We start from the raw sequence: 24,343 nt of genomic DNA, 5'->3' as shown, positions 1-24,343 counted from the left end.
GGACTATAGGAGACGAGTGATCTTGAAACTTGTCTAAAAACAAATTTAACTCCTAGATTACAACATAACATAACATATCAGCAAATGTGGATTTGCTTTAAGCGAAGTTTTGAGAGAGACGAGGACAAATGTTTCGTCTGGTGCAAAAGCTCCATTATGCAAATTAAGCAAAAATTGATGCTGCACTTCTTGTAGGAAAGTAAATTAAGCAAAAACCAAGATTACCAAAATTGATGCTGCACTTCTTGTAGGACAATAAATTAAGCAAAAGCCAAGATTACCGCACGAAAAAATAACACAACAGCTCATTACCTGCTCCAACATTTAAAAATAAGACTTGAGTAATCTAATTCCTAACAGATCATTTTTATTAATCACCAACTATCAGTCAATATTACATCACTTATATTTATTCACAGGACAGGAAAATATGAAATATCTTTCTAATGTGACAGTAAAAGTGCCAAATTCAACCACATGCATCACCATCATCTCCACACACGAACCAAAAGGAACAAACAACAAACTTTAAACATCAACTGAATTTGCAGAGTCAAATCTCTGATGATTATCATTCTTGTAAGATCTTCTTCTTTGGTATTGCTTTCATGGGTACAAGCTTTCTAACTGTAATTCCCAACCTTTCGTTCATGTTTATGGTTTCTGGTGTAGAATTGCTGCCAAGCTCCCAATCGAAACAGTGAAGCAAAGAGGCTATAGCAAGGTGAAGGACACGATGAGCCAATGGATTGCCCACACAAATCCGTCTTCCAGATCCAAATGGTAGTAGCTGAAAGTTTTGGCCTTTATAGTCAACATTAGAGCCTAGAAATCTCTCAGGCTTGAAAGACAGGGGATCTTCCCAAGCATCTGGGTCTCTCCCTATAGCCCATGCATTTACAAAGACTTGTGTATCTTTGGGTATGAACTACTCCATGAAGCTTGTGTCTTTCATAGTATTTCGTGGAACTAATAACGGAAGGAGAGGATGTAACCTCATTGCTTCTAATTATATTTCTTGTTTTATTAAAGACTATTTACATATATTCTATAAAAAATTTATTTATTCTATTGAACTATTACATTTTTATTTTACTTTAACTAAAAGTTACTAATTTTTTAATAAAAATATAAGAATACTAAAGTCCGATAAAATAAAATAAATATTAAAAAATTTATTTAAATAAAACTGAAAAATTTAAAAATTTAAAAAAATTGATGTTTGTCTATATTATCTTAGTTTGTTCACAACCACAAGATATATATAAAAAAAGAATATTGTTTGGTGTCAGATATTTTAATATTGAGAATGATTCTATATTATCTTAGTTTGTCTCACAAGAAAGCTCTCAAAATTACAAAATTATTGAATAATTAAAAAACGAGACCGATTTTAATTTTCTTTCTAAAAGAAGATCCACCTCAATTTTAATTTTAACAAAAATAAAGAACAGTCAACTCATATTGTATGGCACCATTTTATATATATATATATATATATATATATATATATATATATATATATATATATATATATATATATATACCAAGATAGATCAACAAGTTTTTAGTGCAGGATCCTGCATTTAAAGCCAGGGAGACAGCATCACTTGTTAAATCTTAAACAAGAATGGAAGAAAAGATGATAAATTTTATTGATATACAAACTTTGAACAAATATACAAACTTTGAAATAAAAGCTTTAAAATGAAAGTTTTAAACAAAAGAAATATAACTTACAAGAGGAGGAATTGAATATAAGAGGAAGGTGTTTCTCACCATCACTCACACTATCTCTCTCTTTTCTCACTATATTTCTCTCTTGACTTGAAAATACATGAGGCTTCGACGGTAGTTTGCATACTTTGCTCTCCTCAGGAAACCCTCCTGTTTAGTGGAGCCTTTGCTTGGATGCTCTTCTTGAGGGAATAAGTGGGCTCCCACCTTCTTTTGTAGTCTTGTGATAATGGAGTAAGATGCCTCTTCGCTCAAGTTGTCCCACGCTTGAAAAGAATCTTTTGCTTTTTTAAAGAGTCTTTTGTCTTCTTTCTTTTTTCTTTTTAAATGACTCTTTTTTTTCTTTTTTTTTTATTATTGGGCATTTGGCCCATTACATAAATATTTTGGGCTGCCATTTCTGGTTTTTAACCCCAAGGGCTTTACATAAGTGTCATTTAATGGGCTTGAATATCCCAAAATAGTCATCTTCGTTCGAGTCACCATCTAGGTCTATTGCTGCTGAGCTGGTGCTGGAAGAGGAAGATGAAGCTTTTGATTTTTCTTTGGAAGAGGCAGTTTCCGATAATTGTTTGATCAATTGTAAGAAGTCTTCTTCTATCTGAGCCGCTGCTAGCTTTGGAATAATGAAGGACTTACATCGTCGTATCTTAGAAAGTGCTCATTTCTTCTTTGAGTGGCGTGGCGAAGTGGCTATTTTTGAAAGAAAATTTTGTACTAACTTTAGTGATAATTTTTCTTGGTAGTTAAATTTATCCTACCATTTGACTTTGAACCTTCAGGCAAGGATGATTTCTCCATCTGCTGCTTGATTGAAATGGAAATACCCTACACATACCCAAGGGAGAAAAAAGTTTGAACAAAATAGAAGTAACGGGGAAAAACGTCTTTCTATTTTGTTTGGTTTATAGTGGGCTTTGAAAAGGTTAAATAGAGGTAGAACTTCTGGAATTATGGTCTCAGGAACATTGCCATAAAAATTCCACCATTGTTTAAACCAATAGGGGATCTTTGAAGTTTGGATTGAGCTTGTATCGAAGTAGAAAAGCCAGGAATGACTTTGTCCTTCGTTTTGAAGAAGAAAGGTATTAAACCAAGCTTGTTGGTAATCCCAATAGTTGAAAGAAATATTTAGGCTTGATGGGTAGGTTCTTTAGAGGGAAGTTGGAAAAGATCTTGATGAGTGTAAATCCATTCCCCAATCTGTAGGGTGGAGGATTCTTTGTATGGTGCATGTGGAATATGCGGGGTCTTTATGGTCTTTGTGTTTTTTGAAGTGTTTGAACTTTGCAGGACCAGTTACCTCAATGATAGACTGGTAGTAGGATTGAAGTTTTGAAATATTCCAAGGCTTGAAATACCATCCTAGAGGGAAAATTTTTGAAATCAATTTTGAGGGGCTTTCTATACAAAATCCTTCCTCAATAGTCAAAATGCTTTAAAAATTTTGCTTTTCTATATACTCGTTGGATTTGAAAAGTTTCGTTTGTGACAAAACTATTTCTTGAGAGTGGGGCTTTGAAATACTTTTAGAGCTCTGAGATAGGTTTTGAGGGAAAATTTCTATCTCAGGTTTTGAAAAAGGGATAGAAAGTATACCTTTACCCTTGTTGGAAGAGGAGGATGACTTTGGAGAGGCTTCGAGTTGAAGTTGTATCATTTGTTTTGAATATTCTTCGACCCTTTTTAGAAATTCTGGATCTTGCTGAGCAAGCCACTCCTGAATTTGTAATTGTTGTTTGGCAGATCGACCTTGCTTCTGTCAATTTCTTCCTGGATGATTTCGGTCCAAGTTCGGATAGGCTTTGAAGAGGAGGGTAAAATCTCCTTCTTTGGACTTTGAACAGGCTTGAACTTGCTGTCGACTTTTCTTCTTTTGCTTTTGATTTTCTTAGCATTTTCACTCCTGTTTTTGAAGGAACTCTCTGGTTAGAAAGTCCGGAATTGAATTCGAATCTCCTCTTATGTATTCAATTTCAAAATCAAAAACAGAAAGAATGGCTTGCCATCTGACAAAAATCTATTTTGAAGCTATGTTTTGAACATCTTTTTGTAAAACTTCTTTAGCAGATTTACAATCAATCCTTAAAAGAAATTTTTGGTTTAAAAGATCACTTTGAAATTTTAAAATGCACAAAACTATCGAAAGGATTTCTTTTTTGATAGTTGAATAGTTTTTTTGTGTATCATTCCAGTGTGCAGAAGTAAACTGGACAATACATTCTTTGTTGTTTTGGACTTGCTTAAGAATCCCACCATATCCTAGATTTGATGCATTTGTTTCAACAATTTTGAATGCAGATGGATCAACTAGGTGTAAACATGGTATTTCAGAAACTTACTTTTTTATGCTTTGGACAATCTTTGTATGTTCATTGGTCCATGCATGGGGGTTTTTCTTTAACCTATCATGTAGGGGCTTTGCTAGACAGTTCAAATTTGGATAAAAATCCATCACATAATTCAAACTACCAAGGAATCTTTGTAATTGTGTTTTTTCCAAAATATTATCTGGAAACTTTGAAGTAAAGACTAGAGACCTTTCAATTGGGGGTGATAGTTCCCCGGGAGATATAGTGACCAAGAAACCTAATTTTCATTTGGAATAAAGATATCTTGGATTTTGAAACCACTAAACCATTTTTCTTGACTACATAGAAAAATGTCTCCAAGTATTTGAAATGTTGCTCTAGAGAATTTGAAAATATCAACACATCATCAATATAAACAATGCAAAACTTTGAATAAGGATTGAAAATGTCATTCATGATTTTTTGAAATTCAGAAGGGAGCATTTTTAATCCAGTGGCATTACATTCCATTCATCGCCAAATGGAACCGAAAGCGCTTTGTACTGCCTTTGGATGAACTGGATTTGCCAAAATCCTGATTTCATATCATACTTTGAAAAAATAAAAGCAGAATGAAGCTTTTGAAGAAGATCCTTTTTACTTGGAATTGGGTATCTAATCCATTTTAGGGCTTTATTCAAAGGTTTGCAATTAATCACCAACCTAAGTGTTCCTCTTTCTATCTCACTATTTTTGTTGACATAGAAAGCTGCACATGACCAGGGGGATCTGGATTTGGTAATCAAACCTTTTTGCTCTAAATCTTTTATTTCTATTCTACAATGGCTTTCTAGAGTTTTATTCATTTGGATGGATCTTGCTTTGGTATGAATTTGTTTATCAGAAAATTTTTTTTCATATGGTAAATCTACCATATGTTGTTTTCGTCTCTAAAAAGCATTAGGAAGATCAGAACAAACTTCATTTTCAATCTTCTTTTACAAATCAGAGATTTTTCTTTGGACAAAATCATTTTGCATTTGACTTTGGATCCTTTTCAAACCCATATCTTGTTTTAAGTGGAAAAGCTGGGTTTGTTTTCCTTTGATTAAAGCATTTATCTCAAAATTGTAAATTGAGTGGGCTTTAATAAAATTGAGATTTCTCTTTTTAGATTTTTCTATAAAAGGAAAAACAATCTTTGAATCTTTAGCTTTAAAAATAATTTCAATAGTAGTTACTTTGAAAGGAGTAATTAAATTGATAAAAGGAGTTCCCAAAATAACTGTTTGCTGAAGATCTTTTGTAAGAATAAAAATATTTTTAAAGCAATATTATTATGTAGAATTGCAGCTTCAGTTTTTCCCGCAATCCTAATTTTTGAACTATTGGCTGAAGTAAGCCTCTCTTTAGTTTCTTGATGATACCTTTTAGGAACCAGCTCATAATTAATACAGTTGAGGTCTGCTCCTGCATCAAATAAAGCGATGGTTTCTATTTGGAAATTACCAGGGAAAATGAGTTTTATTTGAATCAAATATTTTCTTGAGGTAATTTCTTTTAAAACGTTAATAAAGTTTTCTGGAACATTTTTAGAAACCTCAAGATTTTGAAAATCATTTTCTTCTTGAGAATCAAAATCACTATTCTGTTTGAGAATCAGGCTTTGGAGTAAAACAAAATCATTTTGTTGTTTTTTTTTCAAATCTTTGAGCTCTATTTTGATAGCTTTGATTTCTTTCTGAAGTTCTTGGACGGTAGGAAGAGGGTTTTTTAGCTTTTTCCCTTTATCCAAGATCATAGTAAGATCATAAGTATTCCTACTAGAAGAGGGGACAAGGGTCTCAGTTTTTAAGATTTCTTTCAAAACTTGTTTTTGGATTTGGGGTCACATTGCTGACGAGAAACTTCTGCTTGCTTGTGAGATATTAATATTCTTTGAAATATCTTCATAATCTAATTCAGAATAATCGGATGAGGTTTTGATTTCATCAATTTGAAACTCTTTCTCACTATTCGAAAATTCTGATTCAGAGGAATCAACAAGAAGAGCTGAAATTTTGCTCAAAATTTCATCTTCTATTTGGAGCTCATGGCGTTTTTTAGAAAACTTACAATATTTTAAAGGATGGCATAAATGAACAATGCATAAATGCCACACTTATTTCTTCTTTCTTTGAAACAAGGCATTAATTGCTATATTTGGGTTCGCACAACTCCGTGATTCGTGACCATGGGCCTAATCTTGCAACATGAAGCTTTCTATATTAGCAGGAAATTGCGACCTCACTACTCCATTGAGGAAAGCCTGAAAATGCAATTTACGATGTCATTTGATATATGATCATATTGGTCTGAATCTTCCCAGAAAGTGCCAATGGAATTAAGGAAAAGAAACTTCTGCATGTCATGAAGAGAAGCAAATGCAGAGATTCAAATTGCACAATCATTTCTAGCTGATTGCAATTTACAAGGGAAAAACAAAAGAAAAGGGGAAAAGAAAAAACACAATAGCTTTTTAAACAATGGAATTAACCTTTTAGAGTTTAAAGCCAAGAAAAATGGAGAATGCATTTTACAAAAATATAAGACAGCAACTCATTACCAAATAAAACTCGAGGAATCTAATTCTAAGGTGTCAATATTACATCACCTATATTTGTTTTACAGAATTAGAAAATATGAAATAGTAAAGTTCCAAACATAAGCACATGTATCACCATCTTCATAAACATCAAACGAAATTGCAGAGTCTAATCTCTGATGATTATCATTCTTGTAAGATCTTCTTTGGTATTGCTTTCATGGGCACAAGCTTTCTAACTGAAATTCCCAACCTTTCTTTCATGTCTATGGTTTCTGGAGTAGAATTGCTGCCCAGCTCCCAGTCAAAACAATGAAGCAAAGAGGCTAGAGCAGGGTGAAGAATGCGATGAGCCAATGGAATGCCGACACAAATCCGTCTTCCAGATCCAAACGGTAGTAGCTCAAAGTTTTGCCCTTTATAGTCTATATTAGAGTCTAAAAATCTCTCAGGTTTGAAAGATAAGGGATCCTCCCAAGCATCTGGGTCTCTTCCTATAGCCCATGCATTTACAAAAATTTGTGTATCTTTGGGTATGAAATATCCCATGAAGGTTGTATCTTCCATAGTATTTCGTGGAACTAGTAATGGAATTACTGGATGTAACCTCATTGCTTCTTTGATTACTGCCTGCAAGTAAGGTAATTGATTTATGTCACTCTCCACAACCTTCCTTTCTGGTCCGATAACTTGATTAAGTTCTTCCTTTACTCTTCTCATTGATTCTGTGCTGCGGAATAGCTCTGCCATGATCCATTAAATAGTGCCGCTTGTCGTTTCAGTGCCACCAAAAAACATTTCCTGAATGATACCGAGTTTAGCAGCAAGTTAGTATAAGGCAAATATGCATGACCATATATGTGCATAAAGCATTAAGATATTGGATATCTTAATACAATTTACAAGTAGCGCAAGAAAGAATATACCAGTATGATTATGAGCATACTGTGAGTTGAAATCGAATCAGGTTCTTCTTTGGCATCACCTTTAAACTGCAATAGTGCATCCAAGAAATCCCTTGTCTCCCTTTCTTTCATTAATTTCTTCTCTTCAATCCTTTCCTTCACAAATCTCTCCACTATATCAATTGTTCGGCCCAAGTATTGCTCCATGTTCTTCTTTACCCTCTGAGGATCCAATCCTTGCAAAAATGGGAAGAAGTCAGCAAGATTTGGCTTCCCACCCCACTCCATGGTCTTGTCCATGGCATCAAAAAACTCAGTCCCTTCTTCTGAGTTAGAATTCAGAAGATCCCTCGAAAGCGCAAGATTACCTATCAAGTTAAATGACATGACAAAGACATAATGAGATATCACCAACTCTCCTGATTCTCTTCTTGCACGCGCTGCTGAGGCATCCTCCTCAATATATTGTATCATTTTGTCGATGCACTTTTGCCTAAGGACAGCAGTTTCGTTGATTCGCTTGTTGGTCATAAGCTCCAGACTGACAAATCAGCGATGGAAACGCCAATGGGAGTCATACCGGCCTAAACCAAGCGCTGCCTTGCTGTAGTTACAAGCTGTGAAAGATTGAGGAACTTTTCGGTCACAGAAACTGATGTCATGACGCCTGAAAAGCTCTTCTGCTGCCTTGGCAGACTGTATAACCATAGTGTTAATGTAACCAAGTCTTAACCAAAGCACAGGCCCATACTTGATTCCGAGTTTGTATAAATTATGGTGTGGATTTGCACCAAGATCGAAGATGTCGCCAATGAAAGGCCAAGCCGGCGGACCAGGTGGTCTTTGCTTGACATCATGTTTTGCTTGACCAAGCTCCACGTCATATCCTTTTTTCTTTGTCTTGGTTTTATGCTTTGTTGTTCGATGTGCTTGAGCTTCCATATGTATAACAAGTTGCACTTTATTATATCTCATACTGCTTTTATTTATTTATTTATTTTTCTTTTTTCTTTTTACCCGGCGGTGCATGAAAGAACAAGTATGTCTCGCTCTTTCTTAACTCTGCGAATTTATTCGAGTCCCATTAAAGCCCAAATCATTCTTGAAGTTTCTTCTTTTTTTTCTTTTCTTTTCTTTCTTTCCGAAGATAGGAATGTCATTGACAAGGTAAAACAGTAAAAACATAACTTCCCTAAGCCATGGACACAGGGTTAGAACAGAATTCTGTGTAAGGGCTTTTGGCCGACCGTTAATTTCAAAATATCTTTTTATAAATTTATTATTCAGTTTAATTTTCAATTTTAACCAATTAATGTACACCACTAATCAAGATATTTGACGGATGCGTGACAGAGATTTTTATTTTATTTTTTTAACTTTTGAACAATTTTGATCATTTATCAATTATGAAAATGAAATAGTAGCTGTCTTTTCTTTTATTTTTATCTATTTTGTTTTACTTTATACTCTGAAAATGATTGGATATTCTTAGTAATATTTATTTTTAAAAATAAGTCACTATTTATTTTGGTGAGTAAAGGATCACTATTTTTCTCCTGTCACATAAAAATATTATTTGCGGTTCATGGAAAGGTTCATCCAAAAACGTACCATAAGACATTGAAGATACGAGATATTTTATCTCAGTTTCATTCAGAAACACAAATCATAAAATAATAATAAAAGAAAAAAGAAACCTTTGGCGTAAGCTATTTTGTTCCTTGAAGATATTTTCTTATATTTGTGGCCTCCCTATAATAGTAATAGTAGTATCTAATTGAAAAATATTTGTTTTCTTCTATTTTATTAGTTAAATTTATATAATCTCAAGTTCATATTTAATAAAATAAAATAATAATGATTAATTTATTGTTGTTCTTCTAAAATACTAATTTACTCGTGTTATTGTATAATTCTTTTATTTTACAAAATAATTTTTTTGTTTTATATATATAATATTTTATATTAATTTGTAATTATATTATATTACAAAAAATAATTTTACACCGTAGGTTATTCTACTTTAGTCTTTTTCTTAAAATATTTGAATGGAAATTTTAGTTAGAAAAGATTAACAAAATTGTGATTCTATTAGACTCTTAATAATTTTTAGTATTTAATTTTTTGACAAATAAAAATACATAATACATGTCTTAAAGTATATAAGTTATATAGCATCGCATATACCGATGTGGCATTGATATATTAGCATTAGGATATTGCTTTTATAAATAAAAATTATTGTAGCAATTAGAAATAAACATATGTACATTAAAATATAATCTCTTTTGCAGCATCAAACCGTTGTCGTTGTTCATTGGGAAGGCAGAAGAACTATTCTTACAAACTTAAGGGGTGATTATACTGATAGACACTTAGTTTACAATAATGCTATTTGATAGGATGGTATATGGAATAGAGTGATCAGACAAGTCAAACCGTCGATATTTTGACCCAAAAGTCCTACGCCATCAGTATACTTAGGACCCATCAAATAAACTCAAGGTAACAGCAAATGTGGGCTTAAACTCTAGATATTCTTTAAAGTAAGTAATGTAAAATCCTACCTGACCTCACTGGAACACTAGAATAGCCATGCGTCCTTAGTCAGTAAGTGGTTATAACAGAGTTGCTGAGCTGAAAACTCCTTTATTCCCTTTTTCAAGTCACCACCTCCATAATCAGATATAAAAACTCTTTTCTTTAGCGCACAAAAGACAATTTTTTACCCATTTTACTATTATTTTGTGGGGATCATCATAGAGCTCTAACTTGACTATCGGAGTGCCATTAGCTCGCTAACCATTTTTGGTGATGTGCAAGATACGCCTCTAACCTAATCTCTCTGGCTCCTAATGAATTCATTATTAACCTAATCTCTCTGGCTCCTAATGAATTCATTATTATGTTTGGTTGAAATTAATAGAAATTTATTTTATTTGAGAAAAAGACATTAGAAAAAAATAAAATAAAAATGATAAATTTGAAAGAGATATATTAATGTTATGAAATGTATAAACAAACTAATGTGGAAATTATTTGAAAATTTTATCTATTATATTAGAATTTAGATTAGTTATAACTAAGTTCACACAAATTTAATTATGTAGAATATTATATTAACTTTCATTCTATTAGAACATATAAATCTTAGATTTACAAATGGGTTCCATAAATTTTATATTCCACCAAAGACTATGTAAGTTTCATTTTAGTTATATCATTTTTTTTTTAATTTCATTATAGTCGTTTAACTTTAAGCTTGGTATCAGATTGGTCACTTATATGAAGTCCGGAATATGTTAGTTAAAAAAAAAAAGAAATCCCTAAATCTCCTAAATCTACAATAAAAAATCTCTTATGCTATAAAATGAAATATCTAATTATGAAGTCTTGAAATGAAGCATTAAATCCCAATTTTCAAAAACCGATTTTTAATGGACTAACGTCGTTAACAACCAGAAAAAAACGCACTCATATATGGTAAGTTCTTTATATCTATCTATATACTTGTTATTTTGCAACTAGTATTTTGATTTAACTAATTTGGTAGTTGGGTACTCATTTGATATTGAAGTTCTTGCACCCAATAGGAACCAATCACACTTTCTCGAATAGACACGTTGACATGTAAGAAACATAAATTCTATATTTCATTGAAATCCATAAAAAAATTTATTTTATTTGAGAAAAAGACGTGAGATAAATTAAAATGAGAATAATTAATTTAAAAGAGATTTTTTGATATTGTGGAATATATTAATTTATTAATGTGAAATTTATTTTGTTAGAATTTAGTTTAGCTATAACTAATTTCACATAAATTTAATTATATAAAACTTTAACTTCATTTAAAGCAAATAAATTTTAAATCTACAAATGAATTTCATAAAATTTATATATCTTAACCAAACACAATAAAAAGAAATGACAACTTAATATAAATAAGTGCAAATACACTCTTTTTCTTTTCTTTTTTTTTACTTTCTTGTTTATTAGTACTATGATAATGTTTTTACTCTAGAAATAATATCTTGGTAAAAATAAATAATTAATTTAAATTAATTATGCCGGAGAAGAAAAGTGTTATTGTAATAATAAATAAACAAAAAATAGAGAAAGAGAAGAAAAGGAAAAAAACAGGAGTCAAAATTTATTATTAAAGTTTATAGAATCTCTGAAGTATAAAGTTGGGTTTGATGTTAGGTTAGGTTAATAGTTTGTGATGTGTCCAAATTATATATAGTTATTTACGGTATTTTAGAGTTTTAATTATATATTTCTCTATATAATATAGTGAAAATATGTATTTTTACCTAATTTAATTTTTATTGTGTAATTCCAGGTAATGTTAGCCAAAAGAGAAAACTGTAGAGAAAAATATTAAAAAATAAAATTTAATTGGACATATTCGTGTCAAAGCCTAAGATTAAGTTACATGGACTTCCTCTTTGCTATGCTAGCCGAATTATACAAGACTCAAGAGGGGTATTTTAGTCATTTTATTATGTTATTAAAATTTATATTGAGAGTTATTTATGAGATAATATTTGGTGAAGATAAGGATACCTATAGTCTTATCTATTAGATAGACTTATATTAGGTATATATATCTTTAGGGAGACTTGCGTAGATGATGATTTTTCTCTATATATATCTCTGCAAACCTAGTTTTAAGGGGAGGAGAAGAGGTCTCTCCTAACTGCTCTGTGCATCTGTCCACCATTATTTTTTTTACAGCTCTTTTATAAACACTTTAGTTTTAGTTTTCATTGTTCTTCAGAGATCTAAGGAGCTTTTCAAGAAGTGCAGAGTAAGAACCAATCATCTTCCCACTTGAAGAAATTCCGGGTCCAGAGAGAGTTTTTATTTTCTTATTTTTATGTATTGCTATTTAATACCATAATCATTGGGTTAAATATGTTAGGCTAGTTTTTATAAATGTTTAGTTTAGCATTTTTACTTTTGTATGAATCTTGTTATTTATTTATTTAATGAGTGAATTCTTTACCTTCATATCTTCATTAGTTTCAGTTATTATTTTTAGTTAACCATTATATTAATTTAATAATAGTAATTATTATGAAAATATTTAGACACTATCTTTGCTTCAATCTATGCTGGTAGAAGAAATTTTAGTTGTATCATTAGTTTGAGTGGCTAGAGAAAAAGACACATTATCATCTCATTCATTAGATCTTGGCTTAAAGCAAAATAAGAAGATTAATAAGTAATTGGCTAGGCTAAATACTGTCTTTAGCATATAGTTTTAAATCATAAGCATTTGCATTGCATATTTATTGTTTGGTTACCTTATTTTATAAATATTATTCTCTAAAAAATACTGATTTAGAGTAATTCGATTTATTTTTATTGTTTTATATTGATAATTAGTCTATATAATAAGTAGTCTCATAGTTTTTTAAGAAATCGACTTTGTGGTAAATTTACCGCTTTACTATAAAAACGGTTCGTGCACTTGCGAGTATTAATATAGATATATCAATTTAATTAAATAATTTTAAATTAAAATAATGGGTTATCAATTTTTTTACCATACGTGTTAGTCTAATATTAGATATTTTATATATATCATTATTTCGACGAATTAACTTAGTAGATTTTAGGTAAAGGACTAAGTAAATAACTATAATAGAAAAAATATATATAATAAAAAATAAAACTTAGTGTAAAAAAGTTATGATTATTGGTATAATTATCTCCAGAACCAAGAAAGCAATCTTGCAGCCATGGGTGCTGCTGGTGGGAGAATGAAATTTAAGGATATGGTTATCGTATTGTCTGTACAGTAAAGAAAAAGGGTTACTTTCTCTTTGAAGAGGCAATGGTAGCATTGTTGATACGTGATTTAATGTAATCATTGTTGATACGTGATTTTCTTCTTCTTTATCTTATTTTCTAATCAAATTCTTAAGAAATTAATAAAATTTATGAGAAATTAGTAATGGTTGGTAACAAAAGAGTTAGTTCTCCATCTTCTAAAGGAATTTCTAAATCTGATAAGAGAGAAAATTTTTAGTGAAAGAGCCATAGAGTAAAAAGAAGAAGTTGTTGTGAAGGTATATTTTTATTTTTTTATGATCTATATTTGGTTTACTTTCATGTTGATTTAACTTATTTTCATTTTATTATTATTATTATTAGGTTTAAATTTCTGTTTGACTTATGCTTGATTTCTCTTAAGTTATTATTTGCTTTAACTTGAGTTTATGTTTGTTTTTTTAATTAGTTTCGATTGAGTTTCAAATTCGTATATATTGAGACTTTGATTGGTTTTGATTAAGTTTCTAATTGATTTCTGTTGGATTTTTTTATTAGTTTCCAGCTTTTTACTCTTTATTATGCATATCATATTTATAACACTCATAAATATGCTCATTACTTCAAATGACTTGAGCCTACCACTGTTCTGTTAGAGAGAACCTTTGAAAATTCATTGTTTAGTAATGGCTGCTCATTTTTCATCAGCAGCAATTTGGAGAAAAGAAAAGAAAAACCTTTAGAACAATCAACCCTTCTTCGTAGGTAATGATGCTATATAATCATTTCTATAAAGATGTAATTCAACAATGGCAAATTTTGCGTGCAAAACGTTTCCACATCGTGAAGAGAAGCAAATGCAAATATGATTCCAATTTCATGAATACAACTTAGAAGGGGAAGGATTAAAACTTTAGAAAACACAAAACGGTTATCTTTGATCATTCATTTCGTTAAGTTTAGCTTCACTTAGACTGATGGATTTTGGAACCATGTGAATTTTAATATAATTATGAATCTTGAAATCAATAGATTTTAACTGTTCCATTGTTGGATTGGATACAGGATCTATGGATTGGTAGAGATATTACCATTCATTAAAAGATGATGAATTTTTTAATTTCCCACCTCTTAAATATGAAACTAAAATCTTCAATAATTAGAAATTTCAAAGAATGATCAATTTTTTTAAATAAATCATTATGGTTGTCATTCATAAAAATAAATTTATCTTGATACAAAATTATATCATTATAAAAATGATTGATATATATAATAATGAAAAAGATAAAAAAATTTATCAAAAAATTTCAATTAGTTAACAGAGTCTTAAAATATTTCTTCATTAGATATGCTTTATTTGATGATTTTTTTTTAAAAAAAATTTTATACGAATTTAATTGTAAATAAGTTATTGTCTAAATTTTTACTTAAATTATTCAAACTTCCATTAAAAAAGATAATAGAATTGTCATGAAGGAAGATAATAAAACTTTTATGAAGAAAGATAATAAAAAAAAAACATCATAATAATAAAAAACAAGAACTAATTATATCTAAGAAATATGAAATTTTTAAAATAAAAAACTAAAGATACAGATAAAAGAGAAAGATGGCTATAGACAATGCTTCCAAATAGCTATTTTTGATGGCATGATCTTTGATTGCCCATTTACTATTTTGACCAATCATCAACCATTTCTTTTTCTTTAGATAAACAATGAATATAATATTTGTAACTTTTTACATTTTATTTTAATTTGAATAGTTAAAATTTATTACAAATTTAAATTTAAATTTTTAATAATAGTTAATATATTTATTTAATAAAATTAAGAAATTCAATAATTAAAAATTATATAAATATAATTTATTATATCCGATTCGAATATAAGAGTATTTTAATACATGATTGAATTGCCGTATTTTGAACTTGCAAAATCCTCTATTAGCTTACAGTATATTATTTCATTATCTGTCCTGCGTGTGCTCTTATCAATTGGTAATTGAAACAGATGTTCTTCTGGTGCAAAAGCTCCATTATACAAATTAAGAAAACAAACTGAGGCTACGATGCTGAGCTTCTTGTAGGACTCAATTACCTCAGCAAGATTCATCAAGACCTTGATAAAAATGTCGGTTAGAGTCTTCTGGATACAGAGGTAATTATTTCACCTAAAAGGGAGGACAGTATACAATGAGGCGTAACAGATGCTTACAGGCCTCAAATAAACATGAAAAAGACCAATTGTCAATAATATGATTCTCCAGGCAGGTGGATCGGACTCTAGACTAATGGCATGTTCTCTAGTTGCCAAGGATCATTTTAATCACTCATCAACCAATGCTAGACTCATTGCTGTATTTGGATTGTTTAACGTCCTTTATCTGTATGCATGGCAGATTAATGTTGGTCTTCAGGACTTGGCCTTTTTCTTATTTTAGGATTCTTGAAGAAAAAAATACATATTTTCCATTTAAGTACAATTTTGCTAATATTTTTAGGGATGTCTATTTTTTTTTTAAAAAAGAATATACAATTATCTATTGGTAATTTTGATTTGGTTCAAATCAATAATCATTGTTCGCCAATTCATCCAGTCCTCAAACCTCTGTCAATTATTCAATTGTTGAATAATTATGTTCAGTCTCCATCTCATTCATTTCAGCAAAATTCATCGTAAATTTAAAAGTTATTTTAAACCACTACAAAAGTAGAGATTTGAAAAAATCTCCCGTTTATTGAGAATTATTTTTTCAATAATCCTAATTTTGAGAAAAGACCCATGGACTTTCCGTGTAAAGAGCACCTAATCTTGTCAGTTGTAACATGAGCTTACTATAGTATCAGGAAATGCAAACTCACCACTCCTTTTAGCAATGCCTGAAAATGGAATTTACTATGATCAAATTGGTCCGAATACTTCCCAGGAAGTGCCATCACTAATCCCTAAAAGACATAATGGTGATTCTGCGTAGAAACTTTTGCACATCACGAACAGAAGCAAGTATAGAGATTCAAATTCCATAATCATTTTTAGCTGAGGTCTTTTTATTTTCATCGATTACATTTTAAAAGGGGAAAGCAAAAGAAAAGAAAAATAACGATGGCTTTTTAAACAATGGAGGGAAGCACATTCATCGCCATCTTCATACACACACTAAAAGGAGGAAACAGCAAAACTTAAACAATACAAACATACAGAATTTAATCTCTGATGATTATCAATCTTGTAAGATCTTCTTCTTTGGTATGGCTTTCATGGGTACAAGCTTCCTAACTGTAATTCCCAACCTTTCATTCATGTCTATGCTTTCTGGGGTAGAATTGCTGCCAAGCTCCCAGTCAAAACAGTGAAGCAAAGAGGCTAGAGCAAGGTGGAGGACGCGATGAGCTAATGGAATGCCCACACAAATTCGTCTTCCAGATCCAAATGGTAGTAGCTCAAAATTTTGCCCTTTATAGTCAATATTAGAGCCTAGAAATCTCTCAGGCTTAAAAGACAAAGGATCCTCCCAAGCATCTGGATCTCTCCCTATAGCCCATGCATTTACAAAAACTTGTGTATCTTTGCGTATGAAGTATCCCATAAAGGTTGTGTCTTCCTTTGTATTTCGTGGAATTAATAACGGAACTACAGGATGTAACCTCATTGCTTCTTTGATTACTGCCTGCAAGTAAGGTAATTGATCTATGTCACTCTCCACAACCTTCTTTTCTGGTCCGATAACTTGATTAAGTTCTTCTTTAACTCTTCTCATTGATTCTGGGCTGCGGAATAGCTCTGTCATGGCCCATTCAAGGGTGCCACTTGTCGTTTCAGTGCCACCAAAAAATATTTCCTATAATACCAATTCAGCAGCAAGTTAAATAGTCTAGAGAACCATATTTCTTGTATGGTACAAATACGCATGACCATATATGTGTATGTTTAAGCATTAAGATTTTGGATATATTGATACAATTTACAGTAGTGCAAGAAAGGGTTTACCAGTATGATTATGAGCATATCGTGAGTTGAGATGGCATCAGGTTCTTCTTTGGCGCCACCTTTAAACTCCAACAGTGCATCCAAGAAATCCCTCGTCTCCCTTTCTTTCATTAATTTCTTCTCTTCAATACTTTGCTTCACAAATCTCTCCACTATATCAATTGTTTGACCCAAGTATTGCTTCATGTTCTTCTTTACCCTCTGAGGATCAAATGGATGCAAAAGCGGTAAGAAGTCAGCAAGATTTGGCTTCCCGCCCCACTCCATGGCCTTGCCCATGGCATCAAAAAACTTAGTTCCTTCTTCTGAGTGAGAATTCAGAAGATCCCTCGAAAGAACAAGATTACCTATCAAGTTAAATGACAGGACAAAGACATGGTGAGATATAACCAACTCTCCTGATTCTCCTCTTGCACGCGCTGCTGAAGCATCGTCCTCAATATATCGTATCATATTGTCGATGCACTTTTGCCTAATGGCAGCAGTTTCGTGGACTCGCTTTTTGGTCATGAGCTCCAGTGTGACAAATCGGCGATGAAAACGCCAGTGAGAGTCATACTGGCCTAGAGCAAGTGATGCCTTGTTGAAGTTATGAGCTGTGAAAGATTGAGGAACTTTTCTGTCACTGAAACTAATATCATGACGCTTGAAAAGCTCTTCTGCTGCCTTGGTAGATTGTATCACCAGGGTGTTAATGCACCCAAGTCTTAACCAAAGTACAGGCCCATACTTAAATCTGAGTTTGTATAAATTTTGGTGTGGATTCCCACCAAGATCGAAGATATTGCCAATTATAGGCCAAGCTGGAGGACCAGGTGGCCTTTGCTTGGCATTATGTCTTGGCCGTCTCTTTTTCAGCAGCACAACAATAGTTAGAACGAAGAGAAGAGTGAACCTGACAAGAAAATTGCTATAGCTCCCATCCATTTCCTTTTCCATTTGTGTTGTGTTTAAGTTTCTTGTCTCTAATTATATATTATTTAAAATTAATAAATATATATCAATTATTTATTAATTTAATATATATATATATATATTTATATGGTACATCTGCCGGTTCTAAATAAAATTTGGTCCTTGGCAGAACCAACGTATCACTGCCAACATTTTATTTCTTGCTGGTCCTGTATAATTGAGTCTCCTCTTGACTATTCTCAATTTTTAGATAAATAATACTTTTAAAATAACTATAACATCATAATTTTTATTTATTTTTAATTAATTAAGTAAAAAGCCCAAAATATCCATACTATCCTATCTCATATAAAATTATTTATACTGGTAACCCGTATTACCTACACAAATGAGATAAAAAGAAATGAAAATACATTCGAAAAGGAAGAGATCTGTGTACTTATTACATCAACAATAAAAGGAAAGTTGATATACACTTTACAGGGAAACAGAATTCTGAGGATTCAGTAGTGAGAGTATATCCTCAAATTAGCAGACTCTTTGAACGAGGAAAGTTGCTTCTGTTTCTCAATCTATGGACTTCCCTTACTGGTAATAATGCTATAATTTCTATTACAATATAGTTATCTTATTTAATTTCTTCTGCAATTTTAATTGTCTGCAAGGGAAACGCGTATTTAACCAGTTTTTCATGATAAAATGCATCTACTTGTGTTGTGTACCACCAATAACACATGACCCCTTTTATGTTCTTCTTGTATTCATTATGATTTTGGGTAAAGATCATCTTAGGACTTAATTTGGCACCGAAATTTTGGAATATTTTTGGATTCAATGTACTTATTCACCTGCGTATAAACATGGAACATATAGGAAAATGTTAAGAATAGGAACTACTTCATAATTGCATTTAGGAGAAAGTCATCAAAACTTTACTCCAAAAAACTTGACTACTCCCGGAGCTAACTGGTTAGCAAAATTAATTGTACTAAATCTTTGTTCTTGTAACTGGTTTGCTGTTCATACGGAGCCTTTAAATCCTCTGCTTTGGTAATGATGTAGAAATAAAATTATTGTAGTTCGTAATTTTAGTGTATATCTCTAACTATACACTAAACCGTTAGATGATTGACATATATTTATTGGTTTTAAAAAATAATGGTACTTATGTCAATCATTTAATACTTAAATATAAAACAGTCGTATATACGTGTCAACCACTATTGATTCTGATATATATATCAGATCTAAGCAGGAATTTATCTGAAAAAGAAAATAATGATTAGGTCTAGTATTTAATTGGTACTAATATTTCAATTTATTTATTTATTTTTAGTATCAGTATTTCTATTTTCTCTTTCAATTTAAGACATTTATACTTTTTTTAACCTATTTCTTTTCACATGGTTGTTGGAAACAATATAATCTTAATTGATTCGCTAAATTAGTAATATAATAATTTATTTTATTAGCATGTTTACTTATAATTTTTTTCTCAAATTACACAAATGAGCCCCATCTCCTTGACATAATCTGAGTTGACATTATTGATAATTAGTTAAAAACATCTCTATTTTAAAAGTCACATAAGCAAAATAGACTGAAGAAGTTGTAAACACTTTTAATTGAAATAGAGATAAAATATTGGTACCAAAAAAATCAAAATATTAGTGCGAATTAAATACAACGCCTAAAGGTTTGGTACTAATTCAACAATTTATAACATGCTTTCTTAAAGCCCATTATATAAACTCTAAAGCTGTCATCATCTCAGGAGTCAGAAGTTCACATTTAGGCCTAAAATATTCATTACATAGCCTAACTAATTCATAATTTGTACAATGTTTCTAAATAGGTTCAATATCTAATACTGAAAATATCGTATTGTTTTACATTAAGATTTGAAATTAATAAGCTAATTTCCTAAAAGTTGTGAACTAATAAATTTTAATTCTAAAATAAATTATCCATCACTTACAAGACCCGGTGAAAATTATTATTTAAAATTTAGGATATGTTTATTATGAGGATAAAAGAGTTGAAAAATTCTTTCTTGAAAGTGAGTTAGAAAAGGAACATTTACACAATTAGAAGAAATCGCGCACAAATTTTTGTTTTTACAATTTTTTTATATATTTTTTTAAATTTTTATTTATATAAAATTTTTAAACTGTATTATAATATTATTTTAATATTTTATTAGCATATTTTTATTACCATTAAATATATTTTTAAAATTTATTTTGATGATATCTTTATGTATTTTAAACTCAATTTCGTATATTTTAAATATATTATAGTATATTTTTTGAAACACATATATTTTTGTCATCAAAACATACTAGTTGCTATAAAAAAAAATAATATCATTCAATTTAAAAATACCAAATATAAAGATATAAAATAAAAATGATAAATATACCTTATTTGACTGATTCACAGTAATATAAGTTGTAATATAAGTTAAAGTAATATCATATTGGTATTCTGTAAGAATACTTTTAGCATTTTTTTGGAAAAAATTTTAAAAAGTAAATTCATAATAATACAAGCTAAAATAAATAAATAAAAATTCGGCATTTTGTACGTATACTTAGTAACTTTTTAAATGAAATTGTGAAAAATAAAATGATATAAAATAAAAATTGGATTCACAATAATACAAATTAAAAATAATATCATTTTGATATCTTATAGGTAATACTTTTAGTATTTTTTCTCTGACGAAATTCTGGAAAAAAAAAGATATATAAAATAAAAACTGAAGTAACAATATTTTTTGAATATTTTGCAGATATACTTTTGATTTCTTTTATGAAATTAAAAAAAAAAAACATAAAAACTTTTTTTTACTGTAAATGTTTTTTTTTTTTCCAAAACACAATGCACCGTGAAAATTCTTCTTAAAAAAATGAAGCTCATTCCTTCTGTTCTTATTTTCCAAAATAACCATGCTCTAGACTTATAATCTATTAAAACAAGGAATTAAATGTTGTTTATCTCCATATACTAAGTTGGAATGTTTCTTTTTTCTAAAAAACATTGGTATTTTTACTTTTCATCTTCATATTGGCTGATTAAATCATAATTAATTAATTATTTGTTAAACCAAATTAAATTTATTAATATAAATATATTTAGAGTTAATATAGAATATTGCCGCATAGAATTTTTGTACGGAGAGTATGCTATATAGGATTCTTACGGGTGACAAAGCACTCCTTTAAGAGTATTTAACACAGCTGCATATTTAAGATTCGAACTCAAAACCTTAATTAAACTAGAAAAAAATTTTACTATCTCCTTTATGCGTTTTTAAATCAAACTAAACTAAATTTTTGATAGATAGAGGACACATCTTTCGACTTCAGCTCTAGAGCACAGCTACTTAGAATTCAATTTTGACTAAATAGTTAAAAAGATAGAAGGAAAAGGAATTATAATAAACAGAGGTGGCTTAATGTTGAAAAGCAAATGCTCGATACAAGAGATCATGCCGAGGAGCCGGTGAATAGAAAAATTAAATATTCCAGATAATGGGATATAATACTTTTGTCTCACTCATCAATGAAAAGATTGTATAAAATTTAAAAGCACAAATAAGAAAATTATGTGGTTGAAGATGGGAGATGGAGTCATGCATCATCACTCAGATTTCAAAGAAATACAATTTTCAGATTTGAGCAGCTTTTATGTGGACAATCAATGGTTTTCTTTTCTTGCATATTAGTTTTCCTCTTGGTGGAGTACTACTAGATATCTAACTTGTTCATCATCCACCTATAATTATAAAACTTTCAATTCAAACAATTATTCAATAACGTTTATATAAAATAGTAGAAGTCTCTTTTAATTAAATTAAAATTTCGAATTTGAACTTTAAATATATTAAATATATATACCGAAAAATAACCTGCCAAGGAAGAAGGAAAAAGACAGAGAAACAAAGAACCTGGGCTCTTAACAACAGAATAACATTTAACTATTTCAGACTTTAATCTCTACTGATGGTGATCATTCTCTCATTCTCTTCTTGGGTATTGCTTTAAGGGGTACAAGCTTTCGAACTGCCATTCCCATTTTTTCTTTCATGTCTATGCTATCTGGAGTATAGTTGCTGCTAAGCTCCCAGTCAAAACAGTGAAGCAAAGAGGCTAAACCAAGGTGAAGCACACGTTGAGCCAACAAGATGCCTGCACAAATTCTTCTTCCGGAACCAAATGGTAAATACTCAAAGTTTTTCCCTCTATAATCAATATCGGATTCAAGAAACCTTTCAGGCTTGAAAGAGTTAGGATCTTGCCAAGATTCTGGGTCTCTTCCTATAGCCCATACATTTACAAAAACTTGTGTATCCTTCGGAATCAAGTAGCCCATGAAGTTTGTGTCTTCTAAAGAATTTCTAGGAATTAGTAATGGCAGTGTAGGATGTAATCTCATTGTTTCTTTAAGAACTGCTTGCAAGTATGGCAATTGATCAATGTCACTCTCTTCAACTTTCCTTTTTTGCCCGACAACTCGTTTAAGTTCTTCTTTAACTCTTTTAATTGATTCTGGGCAGCGTAAAAGCTCTGTCATAGCCCATTCCATGGTGCTGCTTGTAGTTTCTGTTCCAGCAAAAAAAATCTCCTGCAGAGTATTATAACATATTTAATTACTAGCTAGAGTGCTATAACTGGATTTTGTTTAAGTTTAAATACTTGATTTACATTTATATAGTGAGAGATATTGTCTACCAGTATTATTATGAACATAGTTTGAATTGAGATCTTATCAGGTCCTGCTTCCTCATCACTTTCAAACTCCAACAGTGCATCCAGGAAGTCCTTTTTACTCCTTTCTTTTTCTAATTTCCTCTCCTCAATCCTTTCCCTCACAAACCCCTCCACTACTCTTAAGGCTTTGCCCATTTCTCTTTCCATGTCCCTCTTGATCCTTTGGGGATCGAACATTTTCAAGAAGGGCCATAAGTCCGTAGCGTTGGGCTTTCCAGACAACACCGTAATCTTGTCCATGGCATGAGAGAATTCTAACCCCTCATTAGACTGAGAGTTCGCAAGATCCTGTGAAAGCACAAGGTTGCCTATCAGGTTGAATGTCATGACAAAGAGGTAGTGAGCTATCACCACTTCCCCTAATTCTCCTCTTGCTCGAGCCGCTGCAGTATCTTCCTCAATGTATTGTATCATACTATTTATACACTTTATCCGAAGGAAAGCAGACTCTTTGATTCGCTTGTTTGTCATGAGATCTAGTGTGATAAGTCGGCGGTGAAACCTCCAGATAGAACCATACCGGCCCAGAGAAACCGCTCCCTGATCGTAGTTATGAGCTGTGCAACAATCAGGAACTTTCCTGTCACAGAAACTAATGTCATGATTCTTGAAAAGCTCTTCAGCTGCCCTGGCGGACTGTATGACTAAGGTGTTAGTAAACCCAAGTCTCAGCCAAAGTACGGGACCATACTTGTACCTGAACTTGTATAAATTGCGGTGAGGAATGGTTCCCAGATCGAAGATGTTACCAAAGATAGGCCAAGCTGGAGGACCTGGCGGGCTATGGTTATGATGATGCCTCGACTGTCTACATTTCAGCAGAAGAAGAAGAGCACTTGCTGAAAAGGCGAGAGAAAGCCAGGCAAGCAAATTACTATAGCTCCTCCAATCCATCGGTATTCCGAGATGTGAAACAATCATTGATGCCTTCTCATAATGCTGAAGGTATCTTTAATTGATCTTCTCCAATTTGCTCGATATACTCTTTTTTTTAGTCGAAATAATTCTGGATTTTGTTCAGAAAAAGAAAAAACATAAATATATAGGTTGATCTTTGCATCATCTTACTGAGTAGTGAATCAAAAACGTGAATAGTTATCTGTCTTATCATATAAAGAGTCATATATTATTCAAGATAAACCAAATAAAATGAAGCAATTTAATAGTAGCAATGCATGTAAAATATGTGATAAAGAGAAAAGTTAAAGTTAGAATCTTCATATCAATATTTATACAACTATTAATCATAACTAGTTAGTCAGATTTTACTCTAATATGTATGAATTAATAGTTTAATCTTAATAGAAGAGATTTAATATTATAACTCAAATTGCAGAAATCGTTAAAGTCTGTAAAATCTTTT

The 24,343-nt window shown here is 31.0% G+C and overlaps 3 protein-coding genes and 1 pseudogene across 3 annotated transcripts; all 4 read right to left on the bottom strand.

Moving 5' to 3' along the window:
- Positions 1-299: 299 nt before the first annotated feature.
- Positions 300-1,782, bottom strand: LOC125368585 (iridoid oxidase-like). Its single transcript, XM_048380361.1, has 2 exons — positions 1,741-1,782; positions 300-928 (listed from the first exon to the last, which is right to left on the bottom strand). The coding sequence occupies exons 1-2, from the start codon at positions 1,780-1,782 to the stop codon at positions 572-574; spliced, it is 399 nt and encodes a 132-aa protein (XP_048236318.1). The 3' UTR covers positions 300-571.
- Positions 1,783-6,629: 4,847 nt separating this feature from the next.
- Positions 6,630-9,197, bottom strand: LOC8274895 (annotated as a pseudogene).
- Positions 9,198-16,309: 7,112 nt separating this feature from the next.
- On the bottom strand, positions 16,310-18,217 carry LOC8274894 (iridoid oxidase). Its single transcript, XM_015725033.3, has 2 exons — positions 17,291-18,217; positions 16,310-17,141 (listed from the first exon to the last, which is right to left on the bottom strand). The coding sequence occupies exons 1-2, from the start codon at positions 18,215-18,217 to the stop codon at positions 16,524-16,526; spliced, it is 1,545 nt and encodes a 514-aa protein (XP_015580519.3). The 3' UTR covers positions 16,310-16,523.
- A 3,949-nt stretch (positions 18,218-22,166) lies between these two features.
- Positions 22,167-24,137, bottom strand: LOC8274893 (iridoid oxidase). Its single transcript, XM_002528603.4, has 2 exons — positions 22,942-24,137; positions 22,167-22,834 (listed from the first exon to the last, which is right to left on the bottom strand). The coding sequence occupies exons 1-2, from the start codon at positions 23,899-23,901 to the stop codon at positions 22,220-22,222; spliced, it is 1,575 nt and encodes a 524-aa protein (XP_002528649.3). The 5' UTR covers positions 23,902-24,137; the 3' UTR covers positions 22,167-22,219.
- Between the last annotated feature and the right edge of the window lie 206 nt (positions 24,138-24,343).

The sequence above is a fragment of the Ricinus communis genome, chromosome 10 (genome assembly GCF_019578655.1).
Source record: "Ricinus communis isolate WT05 ecotype wild-type chromosome 10, ASM1957865v1, whole genome shotgun sequence".
NCBI classification, from domain to species: Eukaryota; Viridiplantae; Streptophyta; class Magnoliopsida; order Malpighiales; family Euphorbiaceae; genus Ricinus; species Ricinus communis.
Note: the sequence above shows the minus strand (reverse complement) of the source record. Positions and strands in the feature narration are given on the sequence as shown.

What these genes read in the sequence shown, in the direction of transcription:
- LOC8274893 (XM_002528603.4), bottom strand. Translation starts at nt 23,901, where the DNA reads ATGATTGTTTCACATCTCGGAATACCGATGGATTGGAGGAGCTATAGT. An exon ending in CTATGTTCATAATAATACTG is followed by an intron (nt 22,835 to 22,941) that starts GTAGACAATATC and finishes AATACTCTGCAG; the next exon opens with GAGATTTTTTTTGCTGGAAC.
- LOC8274894 (XM_015725033.3), bottom strand. Translation starts at nt 18,217, where the DNA reads ATGGATGGGAGCTATAGCAATTTTCTTGTCAGGTTCACTCTTCTCTTC. An exon ending in ATATGCTCATAATCATACTG is followed by an intron (nt 17,142 to 17,290) that starts GTAAACCCTTTC and finishes TTGGTATTATAG; the next exon opens with GAAATATTTTTTGGTGGCAC.
- LOC125368585 (XM_048380361.1), bottom strand. Translation starts at nt 1,782, where the DNA reads ATGGTGAGAAACACCTTCCTCTTATATTCAATTCCTCCTCTT. An exon ending in TATATTCAATTCCTCCTCTT is followed by an intron (nt 929 to 1,740) that starts GTAAGTTATATT and finishes TTCATGGAGTAG; the next exon opens with TTCATACCCAAAGATACACA.